Source organism: Sceloporus occidentalis, unplaced genomic scaffold (assembly GCF_023333645.1).
Source record: "Sceloporus occidentalis isolate IW3139 unplaced genomic scaffold, rSceOcc1.0.p SCAF_7, whole genome shotgun sequence".
Classification (NCBI taxonomy): Eukaryota; Metazoa; Chordata; class Lepidosauria; order Squamata; family Phrynosomatidae; genus Sceloporus; species Sceloporus occidentalis.
In genome coordinates this window covers 428,567-454,240 of record NW_028316987.1, presented here as the reverse complement: position 1 = coordinate 454,240, position 25,674 = coordinate 428,567, and the positions used below count along the sequence as shown (strand labels likewise).

Below are 25,674 nucleotides of genomic sequence, written 5' to 3'. Positions count from 1 at the left end.
TTTGTTCTTATGTACTTAGTTGTTCCAACCCCTTTTAGTGACCCTCCTCTGTTGAGATTTGTGGTAGACTATACACCCACATCTCAGAGGGTGCAAGCTCACTATGTTCCCTTGAAGCACTGAGACATGGAAAGCAATCTCTCTGACCCTTGGCAGTCTTTTAATTGCCTGCAGTGTGACTACAAAGGACTGAATATGAGTCAAGGCATGGGGGAGGTCATGTTAAAGTGGTTGTTTTTTTTAATCCTGCCTTATATCAGGGATGTAGCTAAGGGGGGGGGGGGGGAGTCCAGACTAAGTCCACTTAGTCTGGACTCCCCCCCTTCCTAAAATCCTGGCTACATCCCTGCTTTTATTTATAAAGGGCAATGCCCCATGGCTCCAGGATTTAGGGAGATGGAAGGGCTAAAACACCATATCTTTGGTAGTTTACTCTTGGCGGACTTGGTAAGCTACTGGGAAAGTTGGAATGGAATTCTCTGTGGCTGCATCTGATGTCGTTGGATTTTCAGAGTCCACATGGCCCCCGCCCCGTTTTATCCTCAGAAGTAACCATGGGCTGAGAAAAAGTGTCCTAAGGCCATTTAAAATTTCTTGGCTGTGGAGATTGAACCCAGGATTCTCCTAACACTCTGACATCTACACCACATTTGCTTGCTCTCTTCCTCTCACCTGCTTACTTTCCCCTGTTGCTTCAAGTTATAGTTTTAGTTTATCCCCAGCCTCCATGCCAGGGCTAGCCTGCTCTTTAGACAGTGAGACAATGGCCTCAGGCACTTTGTGATTTTAGGTGCTGTGAAAAGGGAACAAGGGTCAGTTGTCCTTTTGCTGCATAAGATAGGGAAAGGTGCTTGTGGGAATGTCTGCTTCATGGGCTAAAAGAATTTGGCTGGTTTCAAATATTGCGCACTTTAGCTTGATGCATGTATGTGCATGGAAAGGATTTACTGCTGTCTTCCAGGCAACAAAATGTCTTGGGCTGGCCCACACTTCCTGACTCCCCCTTTTATAATGGAAACTTTGGCACATGTAGAGGTACAGGATGATGCACAGCAGCATTGCAAGAGCCAAGACCTGTATCCCACACATTTTCTTTGGCTTGTATCCGCATGTCAGCTTAATTATAGGAATGAGCTGAGGTGCACAGCAGTAGTTGCCAGCCTCCTACATTCCTCAATTTCCACATTAAAAGCTTTCCCAATGGTTTCATTATTGAACCTTATATTTATAAAGGGCAATGCCCCATGGTTCCAGGCTTTGGGAAGATGGAAGAGCTAGAACACAAAATCTTTTGTAGGTTGCTCTTGCCAGACTTGGTAAGCTACTGGGAAAGTTGGAATGGAATTCTCTGTGGCTGCATTTGATGTCCTTGGATTCTGTGTGCAAATGGATCCTACTTTGGTCCATCCATCTTCTTGGACTTGGAGCAGCATTGCTGATGGTGCTGGCTCTCTGCTTGGATTTACTTCATTTTGGTCTGGTTGAACATTATTCCATCATAGAATTCAAAGCAAGGTACACTGAATTCCAAGGCAGTCCTCCCATCAAGGCACTGAATTGCCCCCGAATCAGCAGCTGTTTCAGCTTGTCCGCTGCACCATGTACCTTCAGAGTGTGTCCCAGTGCATTACTGTTAAGGCATTTCTACCAAGAATTGTGCTAAGACAAGACAAATCGTTCTGGAAAAGTGGGCTAGCAGATGCTTTCATTCCCTGCCACACAACTTGTGGAATGAACTGTAAGCCGATTGTTCTTTGGCTTTTGTTCTGTACAGCTACATTTAGTATTGTGTCTACACAGAACCAAGCTTTCTAGAAAGCTGTAGACTGACCACAGATGGACTTCAGGTTTGCCACATCTACATTGCTCTTCACTGGAACCCTTAGGTCTGACAACTAGATGGCCAGAGATAACACAAAGCAAAGGGAAAGGAGCCAGTCACCAACTTCATTGGATTTTGGCTTGAGCCCTAATGGTCTATCCCACATAGAGTAGATCCATTGAATCAAGAGTTGAATGCAAAGGTAAATCCTATTGATTGAATGGGTTTACTCCACTTGAAACAATCTAGGATTTAGGCCTGAATCATCTTCCAAGGATTTCAGCAAATTGTCAAATAGATCCATATGTGGGATGCCATTCACTTGACATTATTTTCAGTCATGTTGGCCAGAATCCTGTATGGGATTTACATATATGTAAACACCGTAGTTACAGTGCTCACAGTGAATCCTGGCTTGACCTCCACCTCAAATCTCCACTTACCAGGCAGCAGTCACTACGATAAATGGAAATTGGTTCCCCTGTCACTCAGGAAGCCGCTGGCTGTTATTTCCACCCCTTCCCAGAAGTGATTTTCAGTGTGACGGACAGAAAGAGGGGCCCTGACACAATTCCCCCTTAATCTGGAGATCACTTGTGTGAAGATGCATGGAACTGTCAGCCAGCTGCTTCCTGAGTGACAGGGGAACAGGTCCCATTGATTGCAGTGGCTGCTGCCCAAAAGTAGGCGCTTTCGCGGTCCTACTTAACTCCTAAACTAGGAACTATGTAGCAACCGTGAATATATAACTATCATGAGTGTACAACTCCAGGTTACACATTTATAACTGAGTATTCCAGCTGTTGTTTCTAATGTCCATGGGCGAGTGACATGCCTATACATGGTAAGAAATATTTTAGATTCTAATGTGAATGCATTTTTCTACAGGAGGGGGGAGAAATGCAAATTTGAATGGGAAACATCCCTGGGATGCATCTGCACTGCAGAAGTAATGCACTTTGACACCACTTTAACTTCCATGAATCTGTGCTATGGAACCTTGGGATTTGTAGTTTGTTGCAGCATCAGAACTCTGACAGAGAAAGCCAAATATCTAACAAAACAATGAATCCCAGAATTCCATAGTATTGAGCCATGGCTGTTAATGTCAAACTGCATTATTTCTGCAGTGCCGATGCATGCTGAGAGTTCCTTCTGTTGTGGCCCATCTTTGGCTTGACTTTTGCCTAGCTGCTGAAGAAGTTTACCTATTGAGTTACATTTGTAAATGACCTCCCATAGTTTTTGGGGTGGGGAGGTGGGAAAAAAAGTTTCACAAGTAAGCAAGGTGGTGGGCACAAGGCTGTACCTGTTATTTTGTGAGGTGAACTGTAGCCCCACAACTCCTTGTCCTCATCACAACTGATCTAGGACGACAATGACTGAGGCAAAACTCCTGGAACAAACTGTCAAAATGAAGGCAGACCCTTACCAATGCATTGTTCTCAATTTCTCTCCCCACTGTCCAGTAAACCCCAGAAGCCCTGGCAATTTTGTGGCATCTGCTGCGAAAATGTAGCATACAATTGACTGTGAGCCATCTTTCGTCCTTTGTCTGCAACATAACACACACCATGGATGCAAACACACCTGGGGGGAACCTCTGTATCCCATAGAGTTTATATTTGCAAATAAAACCAGTAAATTACATTAGTCTCTCTGCACAGGCATTGGAGGCAGAGACAGGACAAGGGGATTCGGTAGAGGAACATGTAAGGGGTGTGTGTCTGTGTGTGAGTAAAAGAGAGAGAGAGAGAGAGAGAGAGAGAGAAACTTCGGCAGATCTGCCTGAATGCCATCGGGTGGGCTTAGGCAGCGCAGAATTAATTACATTCATCTTGGGAGATTCTGCCCACAGAATGAGGTTTCCTAGGGTTTTTGGATGGGTGGTGGGGAAGAAGTTGAACACTCAGGATTCCTGGGTTCAAGAGTCACTCTGGAGATTTTAAGTGGCACTCCTGTCCCTCTCCATAAAATATCCTAAATTCTAGGTAAGGGATACAGTAGAAGCGCACTCTAGAGCAGGTAGAAGGAACTGAGGGAAAGGTCTCAAGTGACAGGAGCCAATCCTTTCAGCACAGCAAGAAACCAGACTGGGCTCTTGAGTGAGGATCATGACACACACAGGGAACCTGATGGGAAGATGTGAGAGATAGGTGACTGGGGACCTTTTAAGGCCTCTTGGCCCAAGAACCAAGCTAGACTTTTCAGAGCCAGGGGAGGTTCTTGAAGGTGGGAGATGGGATGGCTGCGCCTTTTGGCTCAGGAGTCAACCTGGCTTCTTGCAAAGGTGTGTAGAGTGAAGCTGGGAATTGGGACCTAAGGAACAGAATTCTGGCAGCTCTCTCCAAGGGACAAAAAAGAAGGAAAGATGGCTGAGGGACAAAGGGGGAGAAGTCTATTATACATGACACCTGGGTGCTACAAGGCCAGGTGTTGGGGGGCAATGATCCCCTCAGAGACTTATATCAGAGGATTAAATGGGGTGGAGTGTACCGACTCCCTTCCCTGTAGCCCATCCCCACCCAGCAATCACAAAAATCAAAACACAACCCTGTCAGATGCAGGCATTACCATTCCCACTCCCACCCACCCCCACTCCCACCCATCATCCTAGGGAACAGATCCCTGAAGCACAAAGTCAACATTACATACTTCATTTCAGTACATTTAAGGCAAGAGGATTCAATGCTGCAGTTCTCAACCCTTTCAGGACCAGTCCATTCCTAGACAAACCCAGTTGCACACCGAGCAATTTATACTCCTTGCAACTCATTAGGAGTCTCCTTCATTCCCGCTCAGAGAAACCAGGAGTCCTAACACATACACCCCCCACATTCATTAAACTACTGAGTCAAAAAGATCCTCTTGGAGGACTCAGATGTTCCTGTGAAGTTCCTGTTATCTTTCTTCTAAGGCAAGCGATCCCACTCTCTGCCCCAAATATGGGGTGTACGTTTGAACTAATAGCAACACCCCCACCCCATTTTGACTTAAGAATCGTGCCTCCTCACTTATCCCACCCCACCCTTTACATTCTGCCCTTTTGCCTCAATCTTTTAACATATCTCAAGCCATGAGACAGGCTCAAGAAAAATCTCTCCTTCATTCTAAAGGGAAAAACCAGAAACAATAGTAGTATAACAGGAGCAGATGCCCCTCAAAAGTGCCAGTGCACCAAAAGTGGCCACCTTTTGGTTCTCCAGATGTTTTTGGAGAGGTGACTCCCAAGATTCTTTATTGTTGGCCCAGCCTGGTGGGGGCCTCAGTCCAACAGTATCTGGAGGAACACAAGCTGCAAAGCCCTGCACTATCATGAAGTCAAGAGGTAAACTGGGCCTGGTGCACCATGTGCCCTTTCCTCCATAAAACCCCCACACAATTTCTTGGCTATCAAAGCTGGGGCTCCTCAGAATACAAGAACGGCTACTTGATGGCTCAGAAAAGCAAGAACCTCCAAAAATGACACTCCTGAGATGGAGTCCCAAAATTTGGCCATGTATCTGTTGTAGATAGTCCTGAATTTTCAACCCCTTCCCTGCCCAATTCCATGAGTCCCATTCACTAGTCTTTCTGTTCCACCCCACAGGCATGGCTTCTGTGTGAGATCACCCAACTACTAGTTTTTTCAAAAATCCAGGAGACCTGGAGCTTTCCCCCAGCAGCATACAACCCTCAGCCCTTCAAGAGACCTTGCTCCCAGCCCCTTTACCCCATAACCCCCTCCCCAATCTCAATATGTCCTTTTCCCCAGAGCTGGAACATGAATCTATGGGGGTTGCCTGAATGAGGAGCTGAGAACAGCAGCATGGACTCCTCCCCTGCCTAAAATTGGAGAGGAGACCATCTTTCCCACTTCCCCACATCATCATTTTGGAAGACATTCTAAAGTTTGTTTGTTTCATTTTGCTCCCTCCTTGGGGCCTGTGGATGGGAGAGGCCAGTACGGCCAGTCTGAAGAGACGAGACAAGAGCCCTTTTCTTTAAAAAGAAAGAAAGAAAAAAGATGGCCACCTAACCAGCAGCACTCAGGTGCAAGGTCAGCGGCGTGTCACTAGCCACACAGTGAGGAGGGGAGGGAGTTTTCACCATGTGGCACTAGGATGTGGCATTTGGTGGCTGCTGGGATATGAAGGGCAAACAGCAGCCACGTTTGGCGATGGGTCAGAACGAGGCCACACAGTACAGAGTGGTGGCTTTGGAGGCACAGTGGGAATAGCCACGTGGCCTGTTAGGTTGTGACAGCAACAGAGAAGGGGCACTACAGGTGGTGTGGGTGGGATGACAGTGACGTGGCAAGAAGCATCCTGAGAGGGAGGCACACAAAGCCACATGGCACAGAGCCAGGGCACTAGAAGGGTTAACCCAGCCATGCAAAGTAGGTGAAGATGTGCGACTCCCAACTCAAAATAGTCCACCAGTCGTCCACTTGCCCAGCAATGCCTGGTTAAGGTTCTTGTGCAAAGACAAGACCACTCACATTACTTTAATCCTTAGCACTTTTGTGTCTTGTGCCTAGCCTAGCTCATCAAAATTACAGCCAGCTCCTTCTCTCATCCCTCTATGGCCTACTTGCTGCCTTGATTTCCTCCTGTGATTTCTGCCACCTTCCTACACACCCACTTGAGGCCTTCTGAATCCAGAGCCTATACCTGTCTCTTCCTTTGGCTGTGGTCAGGCACATCCCCCCGCCCAAAAAGATGTTGCCCACATGGATTTCTCAAATCCTGTATTTTTACAAGCTGGGCTGGGGATGACGGTCTGCTTGCTGAGACAATGGCCATGACAACAGGATCTCCTTTTTGTAAGCCATTAGCGCTTGCAGTCTTTACTGTCTTTTGCAAATCATTCCCGCTCTGCATTTCCCAACCACAAGGGGTAGAGATTCACTGTTTTACCAAAAGCAAAGCTGAAATTTTAAGGTTCTGCAAATATCCTGGCTGCCCATGGAAACATTTTATTTGCCTGGGGCCTGTCACCAGTTGGGTTGTTCTTTTTCTTTTAAAAAAATGTTTTGTTTTCTCTTTTTCTTTTTTTGCATGCCTGGGTTAATCATGTAGTCATGAAGGGAAAGGTACATTGCTGGTCTTGATAGGTGTCAGATGCATAAGGATACCCAACATTATGGAGCGTGGGTACATGTGTGACTGGAGCCATACAGTACAAAAATGTGGTGTGGCTCCAAAATAAAAAATAAAAATGCAGCGCATTATGCCACATGAGTTAACGGTCATGGGGGGGCTTAGCTGTATGGCACAGAACTACGGTTTCAGAGGCGTGAGAGTGGGGTTGGCTGCATGGCACAGTCATGGTGGGCTGGCGGTGGCTAGCTGTAGATCTAAAGAGTCACAGCACAGGTGAAGTGATAAAATGGGGCCAGCCAGAAGGCCTACAGTCATAGTACAAGTCCCCACACACTTCCCCACAGCTCATAATCCCTGATGTGGAGATTGGGAAGGAAAGGGGTTAAGAAATTTTCCCCCTTCCACTCCCATTGGACGGAGCATCACACTGAGGATCCCAGCAATGAGCAGCGGCAAGAGCCCCCCCCTCCCCAGCCTGTGTCCTGGGAAAAAAAAGCAGTCTGTCCACTGGGTTCTGGTGTCTGAATGGCTGCAATGGGGAGGACATGTTATGCAGCACTCCCTTGTATGCTGGGCTCTTTTTGTTTCTTTGGCAGCTGAGCATTGAAGAGAAGCAGGGGACAGACACTCCATCCATAGCACAGATATGGTCAGTATCGAAGACCCCTCTCCCTGGGAATTCAGGGTGGTGGGAGCATGTGATGATGCTGTAGGAGACAGCAAGAGACATGGAGTGGGAGCACCTACCCACACGTTTTTTTCCTGCCCCCATTCTTCCCTGCTCCAGCCCCTAAAGCATCTACCTAACAGGAGCTGTAATGTCTGCTTGCCACAGGTACCCCTCTGGCAGAAGGACACAAAGAGAGTCCCCAACTTCTCAGGGGAAATGCTCATATGGAGATCTCTCCATTCTGGAAGTGCAGAAATATGTGAAACATGCACACATGAAGATGGCTTTGGCATGAAAAGATGAAGGTTGACCCTGAGTATGCAAGCCTGAGTGAAAGCATGACAGCATAGATGCACACGTATGCAGACCAAAGCACAACTTGTGAAGGAGCTGTGTTTGCAAACTGTTGCAGTCAGGGCTGTATATACTCTGTGGCAAAAACAGAAGAGGCAAGGGCTATTCCTTTTGGCAGCATCAGCATTAATTTTTCACACAGTGCCACTTTGCCCATCTGGTGTGGCCCACAAGTTCTACTTCAAAACAAAGGTCTTGTTTTCTCTCTGGAAAACTACAAAACCTGTCCTGGTTTGGCTAATGAAGCCTTTGCAAACTGAGGCTATTGATGTATCATGAAGAACTTTACAGAGGAATGGATTCCTGTTCCAGGAAAGCTACATGAAAGTGAACTGTAATCACATATTATACCACAGCTGAATGCAGAACATGGTCTTTCAAAAACAAACCATACTGCCTAAAACTTGGGGATTTTCAGATGTGTTTGGCTGCAGAACCCATCAGCCCCTAGCCAATGCAGTCTGCAATATCACATTACCTTTGCAACCTAGGCTGAAACATACACCAGGAGGTGTTCTACTAAAAATATACCCAACACTGCATGGATCAACACAATCACCACTGCCCAAATATCAGTCTCAAAACATTCACTTGCTCTACGCTGCTCTACTCCACTTGGTCTACACAAGTGAGAGCACACTGGTTCAGATAGATAGGAACTGTTCCAGAGGAATCTCTGCTAATAAGATTTGTTCTATATGAGACTGCCAACAAGATAATGGAACACAGCCAAATGTGGAACCATGTAGTGAACATCAGTTTAGAATGAAGATTTTTGACAAGAGCTGAAAGAGCTAAAGGAAGCACATCCCTTTTATGTAGCGGATCGGCCACCTAGGGTCTTTCCACATTAAGTTTCTACTGGGCCCTGCTTTGGTGTGAAATTTTCTTGCATGCATGTCTCATTATTGTCCTCCATTTATAACCCACCTGTGTTTTCTCATTAATATTGCTGATTCTTTGTAGGAATTTTTTTTAATAGAATAGCTTATCTTGCATGTAGACAATCTGATATTAAACACTGTTGGGACTGCTCACTACAGGGATAAGAGACCACCAAGGGAATTCCAGGGAAATCCAGTTGGGGCTAGGAGGTAATCCTACCTGAAACCCTGGTGAGACATTGTTGTCTGTCAGGGTCAACAATAGCAAGCTACATAGACCAACCATCTCCATCTGGAAGCCTCCTTAATTCCAGCTCACACAATTTTCTTTGTGGCACCACTAGAGGGTGTCAACATATTGAATCTGTGGTAAGAACCACAGCTAGCCAATTCTCAACAAGGTCAGAAAATCTTCAGTTCCTAAACCACAATCCAGGTTACTTTGGGGAGGCCCTGCCAACTACCTCTGCTCATATTATCAGATAAGTTTATCACACAAAGGCTATCGGGAGTTCATCTCATGAATATCCTGGAAAAGTCGCATAATTACACAAAATGATTTCACATGACGTCGCACAAAATCCGCCATTAAAGTGGTCACAAAGAAGCATTAACACACATCTTTTTACTTTCGGGATTTCAGCAACAATGCATTCCAATATCGCTTTATTTGTGCAATTGCATGTGATAATCATTCATGCAATTACTTGCCATTTTTGCTTTATTTGTGAGATGCTTTAAATGCACTTTAATCTCTCTTTAATGCTGAAATTAGCCCGTGTGATAAACTCCAGAGTATAGTTTATGTTTCCTCATGGTTAAAATAAACCTGAAATAACATGGGACATATAGGGTACTTGCCTGTGCCAACAGTTTTCATTTCCTCAACAAATCTGAGTGCTCATGCTAGTTAATGCCCCCCACCCCAGTCTGCTGGCTCCAAGAGATCCTGGCCTTTGCAAATATTCTTTGATGAGCAATCTGGGTGATGGGTAACACCACCACACCACACCAGTGACCAATGGGGTGTTTTCACTGGTAACCATGATTTGTGAGCTGCACACCCAGTAAGTTAACTAGCAACAGCACAGCAAGATTTCTTTCTACACCAAAATCACCCAGCTGGTGCATCAAAGGTGCACTATACACCCTATTGGGCAAAGTAGGCAGCAATGTGAGCCAATTACATGATCAGGGTGAGAGCTATGGCCTTGCCTATGCCTGCAGTTCAATGTGGGGTGCCAGCTCCTCTGCATCATGAAGTTCTTAGTTTTCATTACAAACAAGAAAGCTTTTAACTCTTATGGCTGTGAAGGCAAGCCTGACTGAATATAGACAACATCTAACAAACTCTTCAAAGACTGGTGGTAGGGTGTCTAACAAGCTGAAGGAAACACAATTGATACCCTTCCCAGTACTAGATAAAATAGAATTCATTTTTTAAGGTACAGAAATATATGCCAATGTAACTTTTCTGGGAGCAAGTCTTTTCCTTTCCTTTTTTGAAAGGCAAAGTACTTAACAACCTCAGTAATTGTGAAGATGCAGCAGCCAAGCTTTTACAGTGATGTGCAAACAACAGCTGGAAGTGCAATCAGCAACATGGTGGATGGCACAGGTATGCAGATATAAGATGTTGTACAGTTGGATGGCCTAAATGAGCTGTGAGGCTGTTGAGGCAAGCTGGTATGCCAATGGAGAATGACACATTAGTGTATGTAAATAGGTAGAGATAATACATGCACACACAGAAACATCTGTGTGTAGCTTGGGAAGTGTTGCACACATCAAGTGTTCATACACTAGTGTCAGCGGCATCTGGCTGGATGAATGAAATGGGCAAATTGCTACATGGCAACGCAAAAAAGGAAAGTGCACACCCCGGTAAGGGTGCCCAGGCAGGCTTTGGTGAGCTTCTCAGAGTATCTCTCTGCCAGGGGGGTGATCCCCACCCTACCCTGACCCACAGGGTCTCTGCAGCTTCCCCTGTGCCCAGCCCCACAGCTCCAACCCCTCCACCTCATTTGTTCTCTCCAGTGGTGGAGATCCATTGTACATTCAGGCGAGAGGCTCCCCGGGGCAGGGCAGTTTCCCCCATCACCTCTCCAGAAAGAACTTGAGGGCACGGGCGATGTTCATGCGATGTCCAACTCGTGTCACACCCAGGTCAATGAAATCTTCCTTGGTGAGGGATGGCAGATGGGAGCCATCAATTTCGTTGTCCAGGAACCGATCGCGGTGCTCCCCCAGCTTCAGGTAATCCAGCCAGTCGGCCACATCATATTTGGTCCAGAAAGGCAGCGGCTTGGAGCCAAACGGCTTGTCCGTGGCTGGCGGCAGGAAGTGGGTGGGAGACAAAGAGCGGCTGCCAGAAGGGAAGCCTGGGAAAGGATGCTCACCCCCAGAAGTGGGCGAACCACGGAGATCAAATACGCCGGTATATATGGGCACTGAAGGCAGGATGGGAAGGGAGGAAGGCCTGGGGGTGGGGCTGATCTTGTGCTCACTGGGCAGGGCAGCTGGGCTGGGGGCACGCCGCAGGGCTGGGCGAATATCAAATTCCACACTTTTGGGGTGCTTGCCCTGGGGGGACTTGGGCCAGTTGTGGAAAAGGCTGCTTACAGGCTTGGAGGAGATCAATGATGGGGATGTCTCATCTGGGAGCCTACAGGGAAGGAGAAAAGGAATGAGAGACTTGTTAGTATCCAGAGTGCTCCCTCTTGGAAAACAACAGGGGTAAGAATGACCAGAATCAGATGTTGGCACCTCCCTACAGTCCCAAAACACTCTCTTTGATGGCCTTCCCCGAAGCAGGTGCTCTCCAGATGTAGTGGACTGCAGTCTCCTGTAATCCCACAAATGGCAATCCAAAACATTTTAAGGGCACCAGCTTGGAAAACGCTGCCCTAAAAGCCTTGCTAGCATACCCTTCACAAGCCTTGGATTTCTGAAACCTTTACAGAACAAGGCAACCCCAAAGCAAATATAGGAAGTGCAATGTGTACTCAAAGTTCTCACATGGTTATTACAGTACTTGCTTTTTGAGTTCTTTTTATCAGAAACATCTGCTCCAAATTGCTTTTTTCTGTTCCTGGGTGAAAGTGTTTTGTGAGGGCAATTTGGACAACAACAACATCCCCCAAACCAAAATAAGTTTCCTCCTGTTTTCTTGGATTAAGGGGAACAGGAAGAACATGAAACTCTGAAAGAAAATATCCATGCAATGGAACATCATATGTAATGTGACACCCAGAAGCCCTCTGGACAAGAGGAAAAACACCTCTGCACAAGGTACGAAACGCCTCATAAAAATAATACCCAATGAGTTTTTCTCAATCATCTTTGGAAGAAAAGAGAACCTGAAGGTTATATTACAATCTATGCCAGTCTTGCCCAACCTGGCATTCACCAGATGGGTTGAATTATAGTTCTCATTTTCCCTTGAGGACACCAAATCAGGGAAAGCTGGTCTACCTCTTACCCTATCCATGACAAAAGCAACTTCTCTATGGCAGCTCTCCATGCATGTGTGGCTTCCATGTGAATCATCCTGCCAGTGACAGTCACTGCCAGCAGCATCTACAGATAACATGGAAGTCTTTCTAGGATTGCAGGGAGAGGGGATCCATGGAGCAAATTATGTTAGAAATGCCACAAAGAAAAATGAAGTATGAAAACCAATCTTTAGAACAGGGGTGAGGAAAGTATACTCCATGAAGTGAAGACTGCCTCCCCAGGCAATTTTTCACAGTCCCATATCTCTCATTTAAAAAATAAAAAAATTAAAATGTGCCCCCCCCCAAAAAAAAAGTTCTCCCTGCACCTCTTAAGGGACATGGGAGTCAGCTGTTTCAAACCCAGGCAAGACCATTTTATAACCAGGAAATAAAACAGAAAATGGTGTCTACTGGTTCAAAAATTGCTTCTCCAGGTTCTGGGAAAAAATCAAATCAAATCAAAGCACAACAACTTTCCCCCTTTTATCTCCAGTAAGGGTTGTGTTTAGCCTTCTGAGGTCTGGTGGAAGGTGCGTGTGTGGCCTTTGGACCTTGGCTAGCTGCCCACTGCTGCTTTAGAACATCTGTTCCACGGTTCTTCATGAAAGTGGGAGAGACCTCCAGTACAGAACTCAAGTAATCCAACAGGAAGCATGTTTTAACGCTATCAGGCACACAATCCTTGGATGGAATTTTTAATTTCCTCATTACTTTGGTTTCTATCAGAACAGATTGGGGCAACCAGGAAAAAGCAACATCCGGAAAGGAACAAAAGGTTGTGGGGGATCAAAACTTTTGCCAGTGTACTAATGGATAGTGGGAGAAAGGATTTTAAAAAACAGTCTCATGCCAGGAGTGTCTTGAGAATTGGAGACACGCCAGATGGAACGCCATTCCAGGTTTATCTCACATTTGCTACCCCTCTTTCAGAGATCTGAGCCTTCATCAAAACCAGCATTTATTGAACTGACCCTCCTGGGGATCAATTCAGGCCCTAGAATGATTAAGGGCCCTTTCATGCTAAACAGTTATAGCCATATGGTTCCACTTCAGCTGCCAAGGCTGCATCCTAAGGAATCCAGGGATTTGCAGTTTAGGGAATGGAATTTAGAATTTCCAGCCAAAGAGAATTCTAGTTTCTCACCAAACTAGAAATGCCAAGATTCTAAAGGAAGCAGCCATAGCAGTTGAAGTAGAATCATAGCACTAACAACAATGTAGTATGAAAAGCCCCCGCAAAAGGAGGGAAGAGTTGTATCTCTCCTCCAAACATATTCATTTTCATAAAACACACACACATTTCAGAGAAAAGGACACTGTCTTGAAATGCCTTTCCTCTTCTCAAACATTGGGTCTGAATAGACGGGCCAAATGAAGCAGCTTCAGGCCATTTTGGAGGCATGCTGTTTAAATGACACACTCATCCTAAGAGGCCGGAAGCCGCACTGAAGCTGTGCTCCAGTCCTTAGGACCAAACTGCCACTTGGGCGCAGCTTTTGGCCTCTTAGGATGTGTGCATCATTTGAACAACACACCTCCAAAGTAGCCTGAAGCTGTTTCATTTGGCCTGTCTGTTCAGACAGTGTTCTTTTCTCTGAAATGTGCACTACCAATGGAACCTCTATGGCTCTATCTTGAGGCATGCACACCGCAAATTGCAACTGCAATTTCCAGCCAAAGGAAACTGCAGGGTTCCACTGTAAGTCTGTTAGAATGGACGGATTAAATAAAACTAAACTACGTTGGGAAAGTGATACTGAAATAGTTACCAGTGAGGGGTGGGATGAGGGGATTGCAAAAACCCTCCTTCTTAATCTGCACCAGTTCAGAAACACTTTGTTTTCACATCTACCAATGGCTACTTTTTCTCTAAGCCAGTGCATAATCTATGCTACCAAACAACCATCTCCATCTTCTCAAAGAGCTGAGAAGTTATGTCTCTTCCTGTAGAGCTTGGCAGACTTTTTGTCAGTCTCTGATCTCCTTCCTCCTCAAAACAAGATACATCCCAGTAAGGATCCAGCTCTTCTCAGAAAATGCAGAAGACCTGCCACCCTGGCAGTCTCTCCAAAGATAACCTGCCTTGCTTCTTTTCTTTGCTCAAAAAGGAAGTCATTGGAGAAACTGCAATAAATTCTCCCAGCACAATGTGACTGCAGATGAATGACAAAATGTAGCAAATAAAACTCAGCAATGTGACTGCACTGGGAATGGAAGGGGGGGCTGAAGACCCACAGTACATGTATGCTCACATTGGTACATATACACATGCAGTATTTAATGCACCGTGACCATCTTGACCCATTCTGGAAGTTGTGGAAGAGGAGTAAGTGTTTATAAGGAAGCAACCTCAGCAAGAAAGGAGATGAACCAGGCATTGCAGATTCCGTGATACAAAAGTAGATGTTGGAAGAAGAGCAGGCAATTTGATTGCAAAGCCTCTGAGACTAACACACCATGCCCTTAACAGTCTGAAAGCCAAAACTCCTCCCACTGAAACTAGCATCTGCAGGCTTCAAGATGTATTTAAAGAAAACCTAGCTATCATCAATCTAGGGCCTTTCCAACCCTTTACCACCTAGTCAGCTTGCTCAGTTAGGTGCAGTGATGTAGATGGGGCAGAGAGATCAGTTTAGTGGGCACTGATAGCTCGGAAAGGAAGGGGGGCATGGAGACCACCACGCACCATGGTACCCCAAAACTTGGAACTGGACCTTCCAGTCCCTGACTAAATGGAGTGCACCCACAAATGAACTCTGCAGCCTTGCACAATTTAGGAGTTTCATGACAAACACTGTTTTCTCAGCAGCCATGTCTGTTGGAAAGGGCTCAGGGCAGATCAAAGGAAGTACTATTTCAAACCATACACAGTTAAGCTGTGGAATTTGTTACCACAAGATGTAGTGGTAAGGTGTACAGTTTTCATAGGGGAAATTCACAGACACAGGAGAATAGGACTGTCAATAGCTACTAGTAATTTTGACCGTGTATTTTCTACAGTCTCAAAGGCAGTATACTTCTGAATACATTTTACGGGGAAACACAACTGGGAGAGAGGGTGTTCTTGTCCTTATGACTTGCTTGTCAGCTTCACAGGGGCACCTAGTTGACCACTGTGGGAACACTGTTGGGTTAGATTAGGGATGGGAATTTTGTTTCAGTTCATTTTCCAAACTTCTGAAATCTGGATGTAGGAGAAAACAAAACTGACAGATCTGCCCATCCCTAAGATCGCTCCCAAGATGGGAAAACTCATCCCTCTTATCTACACACACACACACACACACCCAACCAGGATGCGATGTTTCTTTGCAATTAAAAATGGAGTACTCAAGTCAACTTTCTGGATCAAAATGTTCTGCAGATCTGGTGCACTTTCACACTACATAATTATAGCACTGTGGTTCCACTCTAACTGCTACGGCAACATCCTATGAGCTCCTGGGGTCTGCAGTTTAGGGAAGGGTACATGCATCACCAAACAACAACCACCGGGATTCTATAGGATGCATCCATCACTGTTAAGGCAGTTTCGTAATATTATAATATAGTTGTGTAGTGTGAAAGAGCCCCTGATTTTACTGGGGACAAGGCCCTTTCATCAACTACCATCTTCATCTACATCAACAATAAAACATGATGGCACTTCCAGCTACAGAAATAGTCACGGATCCAAAGAGCCAGGATGTATGTCACAGGTACATGAAATGACATTTTGACGTCAGGAGGGATTTCCCTGAAAATGAGAAGCTAAAAAGGGATCAAAACCCAAAATGCTTCCATGCTTTGTGAAGAACACAGGTTCTCATGACGCCTCCAACAGGAGACAGCTGAGAATCTGTGTAGGAAGTTCCCTACCAGTTTTGCTGAGTTGCTCATATGTTACAAGACTCAAATGCACACCTTTAAAATGCACATCTGCAGCAGGGGACTCTCACTAAGTGCATTCTCCCTGAGGCATTTATCAGTGGGTTTCTGGCCAATCTATGTGAGTTTCAAAACACTCTTTTGACTCTTTAAGAGCTTTAGCACATAGAAGTTCTATGTTCAACCAGTTACCACCCTGAAAATACTTGTATGAATGTTTTTGAGTCTATACACACAACACAAGAGACTAGGTATATCCTGGTTGTGCAATGCACACACATGGGGATGCAGAGAGGCTTCAAAACATGTTTGAGACTGCATGACTCTGCAACACAATGGGCAATGTGTGTGCCTACAGTGGTTAATTTATATTCTGGGTGGACATAAGAACAACAGGCAACAATCAGTTTGTGCACACATCTGTAAGCCAGAGATATAGCAAGCATATGCACAAGGAAGCACTGTGAGTGCATCTCCCCCATCAGAATGAGACATATGAGGTGGTTCCTTTGCCCTGTGCCTGCAAGCACACCAAACAATGTAATGGTGGTAATAAATAAATAAATAAATAAATAAATAAATAAATAAAACCATTAAAAAAGAAAAGCCAAGCATTGACGGGAGAATGAGAAAAGGAGACAAACCCAACTGAAACACGAGATGCAGCATGCACGGGGCTGGCTTCCTGCTTCCTGCTCCTGTTCCTCCTCCTGCTCCAGCCGCCTAGTACCTTTGCCTCTGTAGGGAACTGGGCCGCTCAGAGCTGAAGGGAGCCACCGCATCTGGCGGCCGTGACCATGATACCCCGCCCATCTGCTGCAGCTTGGTGCTCAACTCGCTGATGATGCTGGCCTTCATGGTGGACATGGGGGAGGCCTTGGGTTCCTCCCAGGGCAGCGGAGATTTCTGCGGCAGGTCTTTGCCTGGCTCAGGAGCTGCTGGCTGCTGGTGGTAGGGTGGAGCAGGCGTGAGGGCAAACATGTTTTCAGTACATGCAGAAACTGAGATGGTGGAGCTGGTGGGGGTAGCCCCTGGCAACCGGCCTGGGAAGGGCCGGGAGCGCAGTTTTGTCTGCAGTGGGTTCTTGTCTGTGGTGCTTCCACCACTACCACCACTGCTACCCCCTCCTCCTCCCACGCTGCTACTTCCCCCAAAAGCTTGCCCATCCAAATAGGTGATGTAGGTATCCAGGAGCTCTGTGCCTTCCCCAGACATGCTGGACAGGGTGGATACGCTACTGATGGTCTCCAAGTGATGGTCACTGCTGCTTCGGCTATCCACCTCCTCGATCCCTGAGTCTGTCACAGCTTCTGGAGCCTCCGCTGCAGGAATGGCAATGGATGAGACAACAGAAGAAAAGTTGACGTGAGGGGCTTCCTTGGTTTCAGTGGTCCCAGCCTGTGTTAGGGTGGCTACCTCACTGTCATAGGATGTCAAGCTGGAGGCTGTGGAGTCTAAGGTGGTGGGGGCAGAGGGAGCAGCTGGAGGGGCCACTGCTGTGGGCAGGTCATTTGCCCCTTTAGGTGGAGACTCAGGCTTATCAAAGCTATTGGAGAACTCGAGGGGTGGTGGGAGTGGCTCCGTGAAGACAAACTCATCATCAACATCAATGGAAGGGGCTGGCGGAGGCAGTACCAATAGTGGAAGTCCATTTTCTTCGGCTACCCGCTCCATTGGTGCAGGAGCAACCTCCACTTTCCCACTCTCATGGCTCCCTTCCTCCTCTTCCTCTTCCTCCTCCGTTGGGCGGCAGTTCTCCACAAAACGCACGTGCAACTCCAGCTTCTCTCCTTCCTCAGGCCGTTTCTCCCAAGGCGTTGCTTTGGCTGAGGCGGGAGATGGTGGTGGCGGCTGCTGCTGCTGCTCAGGCAAATGATGCCGGGGGCTCTCTAGTTCTTTCCGTGGTGATGCTGGCCGTTGATGGTGGTGATGCTGCTGCTGTTCTGATGTCCCCCAGAGGCGCAGGATGGAGGTGCCAGGAGATTCTGGAGTTTTCGGTGACTCTCCAAATCGGGGTGAGGATGGGCGTGAGTGCCTGTCTTCTCGGCTTTCCTGCTGGGATTGAGACTCCTTTAAGGCCCGCTCACGAGCTACCAGTGCCAGCCCCAAGGGGGATCCAGGATCTAAAATCTTACCAGTCAGAGGATGAATAAGAGGAGTTGAATGGGGCTGAAACTGTGGCAAGAAGCTGGAGCACACAGAAGTGAAGGCGCTGGTGGTACTGGCTCCATATGTCTTAGCAGCACGAGACTGAAGGTAAGCAGAAGTGCTTCCGGCACCAGTGCTGCTACCAAAACTGGGAGTCATGTTGAGCTGGATATATGGCTCACTGGAGAACATGCCTTCATCGATGGATTTGGAGTGGCGGAGACGGGGCATGGGGGTCTGCTGGGACTCATCATCGGGCTGCTCAGTGGAGAGGAATAGGGCAGACTTGCGGCGAGCCTCGCTGTACCACTCACGATCACGGCGGGCAGCCCCAACCAAGGCTGCCCCAAATTGACTGGTGAAATCCATGCTGTTGTGGAGCTGGAGAGATGGGACAGGCACCACTGGTTCTGGCTGGCTCTCTGCCTCCATGCTGCTTCCTTGACTGCTGCGCCCGCTGCTGCTAGTAGAGGGAGCTTTAATGATGATGGTGGGGATTGGGATAGAGCTCTTCTCAGGCGGCGCAGATGATGGGAGCTGCAAAGATGATGGTTGCATGGGTGAGGGGGGTGTGCTGCCTTGTTGTTGTTGCTGCTGGCGCTGCTCATCTTCCACTTTGGTCTGCTTGACCAAAGGCCCTTTGCGGCGCATGGGCTTGGTGGGGACATACATGGCGGTGTTGGTTGCACGTGGGGGCAGGTTGTAGTAGCGGAGGTCAGGGGTGTGGCCCCGCCAGCCACGGGCAGTTGCTCCTTCTGCCCCTTGCTCAGACTCTTGGCGGTAAAGGGACATCTTGTCGCGGATGCGAGGAGGTGGCTCATAGGGTGGATCTTGATGCAGGGAAGCTGAATATAACTTGGCCTCGGCACTGGGGTTGAAAGTCGAACGGGCTGAGGGTGTAACACGTCCGGAAGCTGAGGGAGAGGTACTGCTGTATGGAGGGTCAGGTGGGGAAGTGGTCGGAGGAGGTGGGATGTCATCAGAACCAGGGACTGAAAGGCTGCGGCTAAACTTCATGGCAGGGGGAGTGAGGTAGGGCTTATCATCTTCTGCAGCCCCTGTAGAGGGAAGCAATACAACCATGACTGAATTGTTCTTCTGTCCCTCCAATATCTACCCAAATAGAACAATCCTCCTCCCAAACTGGCTCAGCTCCACATTTGTGAAATGTTAATACAATGTACAGACACAGCAAACTCATTTCATGGGTAAACATTTATTCCTACCAATGGGTTATTGCTTGGCTATTGCTCCTAAATGTTATTGCTTCAATAAGTTGCTCTTTAGTTCTAACATGCCATCATATGATGAATGCTTGAAACAAACAGACTGTGGCCATTTCCCTCCATACTTCATTTGTGAAATTCCCCATCTGCCTCCCTCCAGATGTTTTGGACTACAAACTGTATCTGTTTCCCAGCCAGATGGGGAGGCATGAAGGTAGCTGTAGTCCAAAACATCAGCCAGTTGTAAAATGTTCCCCCATTTAATTTAGGGGGATCTGATTCCCCTTCTCTTCTTCTTCATTCCACAGCTTATTAGATTCCCCCCAGACCCTGTCTCACCAATAGATTTCTGGCGGAGCATCATGCCTGGGGGATGACTGGTTGGTAAGTATGATGGGCGCTCATAGCTGGCCTGCCCAAGACGATGTTGTTCAAAACTGGGCTGAAAGAAAGAAATAGAAATAGAAATAGAAAAAGAGAAAAGCCAGAGAACAGGTGAACAAGGCATCAAGGGCAAATGAAAGGAATGAAGAAGTGTGCATATCATGGTATATATCCTTCTAGCACTGAATTCAGCTGGCGTGTGGATGGAACCAGATGGGATCAGTGAGAAATAAGAAGCAGCTATTGGCATTTATGGTGCAAAATACACTGCAGAAATAATCCAGTTTGAGACCATTTTAACTGCTCTGGCTCAATGCTAGGAAATTCTGGGAACTGTAGTTTTGTGGGACATTTAACCTTCTCTGTCTGAGAACTCTCACGCCATAATAAACTAATAAACTACAATTCCCAGGATTCCCTAGCACTGATTCAGGGCAGTTAAAGCTGTCTCAGACTGGATTATTTCTGCAGTGTGTTTTGGACCAGTGTGGGCCCGTCATTGAAGAAGTAAAAATGATTTGAAAAACAGAAAACAGTACAAAGGGAAAACTCTTACCCTCAAAGCTAGATCATGATCAAGCTAACTACACCAGTGGCATCACAAAGGCTGGCATCACCCAGTGCGGTAACTCACGGGGTGACTCCCATTGATTTTCTCCCAACGAATGGATGTGGCACCACGCTTGAATCATCATGGCGGCCCTCATGGGATCGGGAGGCTGCCATGATGGTGGCATCCTTACGGACTAGGGTTTGGGAGCATGAGGTTGATGCACGCTCCTGAACCCTAGAATCGGCACCAGGACACTGCTTCCCGCCTGTGTGTCTCGGGCCTATGTTTTAAAAGATTAAAAGTAGGAAGGCTCACAAAATGGTAAAACATTAGTTTTTCCCAACTTCATTGCTCTTCAATGGTGCTGGATTACAACTCCCATCACCCATGGGCATAAGGATAGGAGTTGTTGTCCAACATACCTGGAAAGTGCAAGATTGGGGAAGGTTACCGCTCTGCAATATTCCCTCCTCCTCCCGGCACTTTTTCTTTTAAACTCATCACTATCTGAGTCTTCCAGGCATAGTCCTCCAACCTACCTCAGCAGAGAAATAGTTCTTGGTGCCTCGGGACTTTCCCAAGGAAGGAAGCCCTCCACTTCCACACCCGTCTCCTACGTTGATAGTCTGTTGAGCTGCTGCCAAGATCTCATCCAATTTGTCTGCAACAAGGGGAAGGCAAAAGAGGAAAGTCATTATAAAAGAGCTAAGACCCCCCGTCATCATAGCATAATTCCCCATAAGGAGCAGCCCATCCTTCTTGTAGTTATTAAGCTCAGGCAATGCTGTTCTTGATCAGTCTAGAACTGAGCAGAAAATGGAATTCTTGAATCTTAGTTGGTCTCTTTGTGCAGCCTATAGGATTACGCTAAAACCAAGCTGTCCCTTGTGTGGTCTTTTAATATTAAATTATTCCTACTCTTACTTCTGCTCCTGCTAGAATAACAATGCAAAGGGATCTTGTAGCATAAACTGCATGGAGTGAACTGCATCTGAGGAAGTAGACCATGTCTACGAAAGCTTATGCTACAGCTTCTTTCACACAGTCTCAATACTGCTACAAGATCCTTTTGCATGGTGATATTCCAGACCAACTGGGCCATGTCTCTAAATTCTAGAATCACCATGGTTCACCATTGTGTTTTAAATTAATGGAGAAGGAGTGCATATGCAAGACCCAGGATAATTAACGAGTGACAAGTTAACCTAAGTATGCATTCTTGGAGAATGAGACAAAAATCACAAGAACAAATGAAGAAGCCATATGTTATTGTCCATCTAGCTCAATATTGTATACTACAGGAATGGAGAACCTGTAGTTGTTCAGGTGTTGAATTACAACTCCTATCCTGCTGGCTACAGATAACCACAGGTTTCCCACTGGCACATTTTGTGCACGACAAAACCAAAACTGCTGGGTTCTACCCCTACACTTCATTAGGAATTAAAATGTTTGATATCAAGAGTTGGCAATCCAATTTTTAGAGGTTGCTAGTACCTCCCATCATGTTATACAATACTGAAGAAGCATGTCTCCACTATAGGACAAATGAACTAAAAATAAGATTCTATGCTCTGCTCACTCAAAAAAATGACAAAATGAAAAACCATATTCTGTGACCTGCACAAACCTGTAGATTGTAAAATGTTTATTCTGCAGCTCCTTCTCCCAACTATTTACCTTTGGTGTATGTAATAAAGCATCAGGAGCATTCTCAGCTTACAGTACATCAGAAGAGCACCAGGCTCCATATCAAATGCTTTTAAAAAGCATGTTAATGTTTATTGGTTATTGTGATGATTTCATTTTTTAAAAAAATGTTTCCAGTTCTGTTTGTTATCTGTACTGAGCTCTATTTTGGGGTAATGGAAAAGGGTCAACCAGCCAACCAACCAACCCATCCATCAGTCAAATGTATGGAAAGACAGCCTCCTACCTAGTGTCAGAGTCACAGAATTGTGGGGGGACATGCATTTTTACTCACTCAAAGCCATCTGATAGACTGTCCGTTTCTTATCAGTGCCAATCGCTGGTTCATAATCTGCAGAGACAATAGGAGGGGAGGATAACAGGGGTGCAGGGAGTGGAGATTGGTGATGGTGTATCAGGAAGGGCAGGTTTGGGATGCTACTTGCAAGGGAGTGGGGGGCAGTGATAGATGGGAGCGTTGGTGGGAGAGTGCAGAGCAGGATTGGTTAGGAGGCAATGAGAGAGAAGCAGGTGGGTCAGTGTGTGTGTGGAGGGGGGTGAGGAATGTGAGACACTCACCTGCTTTCTTCTTCCAAGGGGAGACTGAATGATGGGAGGGAGATAGCAAGAGGGGAAGAAATTAGCATGTGCTTTATAGACTATAGCAAAGCCTCTGACTGCATGAAAAGTAATGGATTGCTCTTAAAGAACTGGGTGTGTCACTACATTTGATTGTCCTGATGCGTAACCTGTACTCAGGATGAGAGGCTAATGTTGGAACAGAATACGGAGAAACAGAATGGTTCCCAAATGGAATGGGGGTCAGCCAAGGCTGCATTCTATCACCCTACTTGTTCAACTTGTATGCAGAAAATATCATACACAGAGCAGATTTACACTCAGAGGAAGAAGGAATGAAGACTGGAGGAAGGGATATCAACAATCTAAGAAATACAGATGACATCATGCTGCTGGTGGAAAATGGCAAAAGAGTTGAAATAATTACTAATGAAAGTCAAGGAAGAAAGTGCTAATGCTGGCTTAGAGTTGAACATTAAAGAACAAAAATAATCACCAAAGATGATTTACGTGAATTCAATGTAGAAAATCAAAAAATTGTAATAGTTAAAGATTTTCAATACCCTGAATCAATCATTGATCATAATGGAGATTGTAGTTAAGAAATCAGAAGAAGACTGGGAAGAACAGTGATGAAAGGACTAAACAAGATCCTGAAGAGAAAATATCTGGCAACTGATTATTAAAGTTAGGATTGTCCATACCATCATATTTCCCATCACTATGTATAGAAGTGAGAGATGGATGGTAACAGAAAGAAAATAAACTCATTTGAGATGTGGTACTGGAGAAGAGTTCAGCAGATACCATGGATGGCTAAAAGGACAAAAGACTCCTAGAACAAATCAAGCCTGAACTCTCCCTAGAAATCAAGATAACTAAATTGATGCTGTTGTACTTCAGTCATGTCATGAGAAGGCATGACTCATTAGAAAATATGATAATGCTTGGAAATGGAGAAGGCAGTAGAAAGAGAGGAAGACTGCATACCAAATGGATAGACTTAATCAAAGAGAATATGGCTCTGAGTCTGCAGGATCTGAGCAGAGTGGTTGAGGATAGGGTATCTTGGAGGTGTCCCATTCACAGGGTCACCATGAATTGAAGTCAACTTGAAGACAGTTAACAACAACAACAACAACAACAACAACAAAGAATTAGCATCACCACTTGTGAGGTAAAGATTGTTGGGAATGAGGCTTAAAACCCTCCCCTCTCCATTAGACCATGGAATCAGAGGGAAGGGCATGACAACAGGTAGAAGATGCTAGAGAAGAGAAGGGACTGAGACCAGTAAGCCATCCATTCCTGTCTGAAATTGTGGAGGTGGGGCAAGCAACCATCTTACTTAGTGCTGTAAACACAAACAAGCCCATAAGAGGGCCTAGATTCTTCTGAAATGATCTAGGTGTTAAATAAAGCATGAAAATAAAATTAAGAACAAACCCACTAGCCTCTTAACCTAGAGATGGAGAAGATGTGGCCCTCTGGTTGCTGTTGCAACTGCAATTCCCATCAACCCTGGCTAGCAGAACCAATGGTGAAGGATCACAAGAGTTGACTCACAACAATGCAAAAGGGACAAGCATAAGCTCATGTGTCTCAATTTTTGTACAAAAATGAGTAGTGTATGCACACGTCTGTGTATGTAATCTAGACTATAGTTTCCTTATTACTGGGGCAATACTGAAAGTCAAAGAGCAAGAACTCACCTTTCTCTACTGGGATAGGTCATATTTTGAGAGTCCCAGGCAGCAGTGGGTGGACAGAAAGAAGATGTAAAAAGAAAAGAACCAAACAAACTTTCCCCACCCATTCTATAATAAAAAGGCAGGGGGAAGGGAGGGCTATGTTTTGTCTACCAAGATGCACTCTGAATTTTGTGATCATTCCAGCCTCTTAAAACTCAACACAATAAAATTATAATTTGGGTTGTGTAATGCAAATAAAACATGGCTTAATTCTCTGAATTTATTCTAACTTTGAGCAGGTCTTGACTTTCCTTATGAATGTTCCATCAAACTGTTTTACAGTATTCCACAGCCAAAAGAGTGAAACTGAGGTTGGGTTTGTTTGTTTTTTAAATAAAAAAAAATGCCTGTCTCCACAATTACAAAAGTGTTACTTATAGGCTGAACCATTTTGGCATTTATACACTGGTATTTGGTACTGTATTTTCAGATGGTATCACCCTACACTGCCTAATATGCCTTGCCTGTCACCCTGAAAAATGCTTCATAAGCAAGGAGCTCATATATATCTGGTTTATTAGGGGCAACAGGATACTGTTGTTAGTATGCTAGTTTATCTGCTTAATTTGAGGGCTAATCAGAGCAAATTGGACATCATCATCCTTTAATAGCCTACCCCTGAGCTTTGCATAAGCAGAACCCCCAAATCAGTGGTTATATTATGGGTGATGCCATGTTGGGTGGTGATTCTCCCTATATATAGTTGTCTTTAGGTTCACTTGTTTGTACCTGGTTTCTCTCTTCCCTTTGCCTCCTTCTGTCCCCATAGGCAATGCACAAGAAACCAGGCAGCTATTTTATATTGAGGTAGACTACTGGTCCATTTATTTCAATTGTCAGTTTTAACTAGCAGTGGCTCTCCAGAGATTTATACAGAATTCTTTCTCAGCCCTGCCTGGATATACCTCCTGTTTCATAGTGGTCTCCCATCCATATACTAACTAGGCTGATCCTGCTTAGCTTTGAAAATTAGATGTGTGTTCAGGATGGTGTGGTACTATGGTAGCATTTGTGTGGGAGATTGGGGAATTCACAAGTTAACTGTATATCTACTCTTGGGTGGTCGGTAGCACACATTCTCACACAGAGATTGCTGGGGATATTTACAAGATGCTTACAAGTGAATTTTCAATGTCTGAACCTGGACTCAAGACCTGGAACCGAAA

The 25,674-nt window shown here is 45.7% G+C and overlaps 1 protein-coding gene across 6 annotated transcripts in view; it reads right to left on the bottom strand.

The window, feature by feature from the left end:
* Positions 1-4,430: 4,430 nt before the first annotated feature.
* The window catches only part of SHANK1 (SH3 and multiple ankyrin repeat domains 1), a 116,025-nt gene continuing 94,781 nt past the window's right edge, over positions 4,431-25,674 (bottom strand). For 2 of the 6 annotated variants that reach the window (XM_089531503.1, XM_089531504.1), the window contains exons 19-24: positions 22,758-22,781; positions 22,474-22,530; positions 21,029-21,150; positions 19,892-19,994; positions 16,909-19,384; positions 4,431-11,479 (exon numbers count right to left, since the gene is read on the bottom strand). In XM_089531503.1, coding sequence (XP_089387629.1) covers positions 10,912-11,479; positions 16,909-19,384; positions 19,892-19,994; positions 21,029-21,150; positions 22,474-22,530; positions 22,758-22,781 — 3,350 coding nt within the window. In that variant the 3' untranslated portion in view covers positions 4,431-10,911. Of the gene's footprint in view, positions 11,480-16,822; positions 19,385-19,891; positions 19,995-21,028; positions 21,151-22,473; positions 22,531-22,757; positions 22,782-25,674 lie in introns of all 6 variants that reach the window. The other 4 variants (XR_016281869.1, XR_016281868.1, XM_089531506.1 and 1 more) reach the window with 4 other exon arrangements.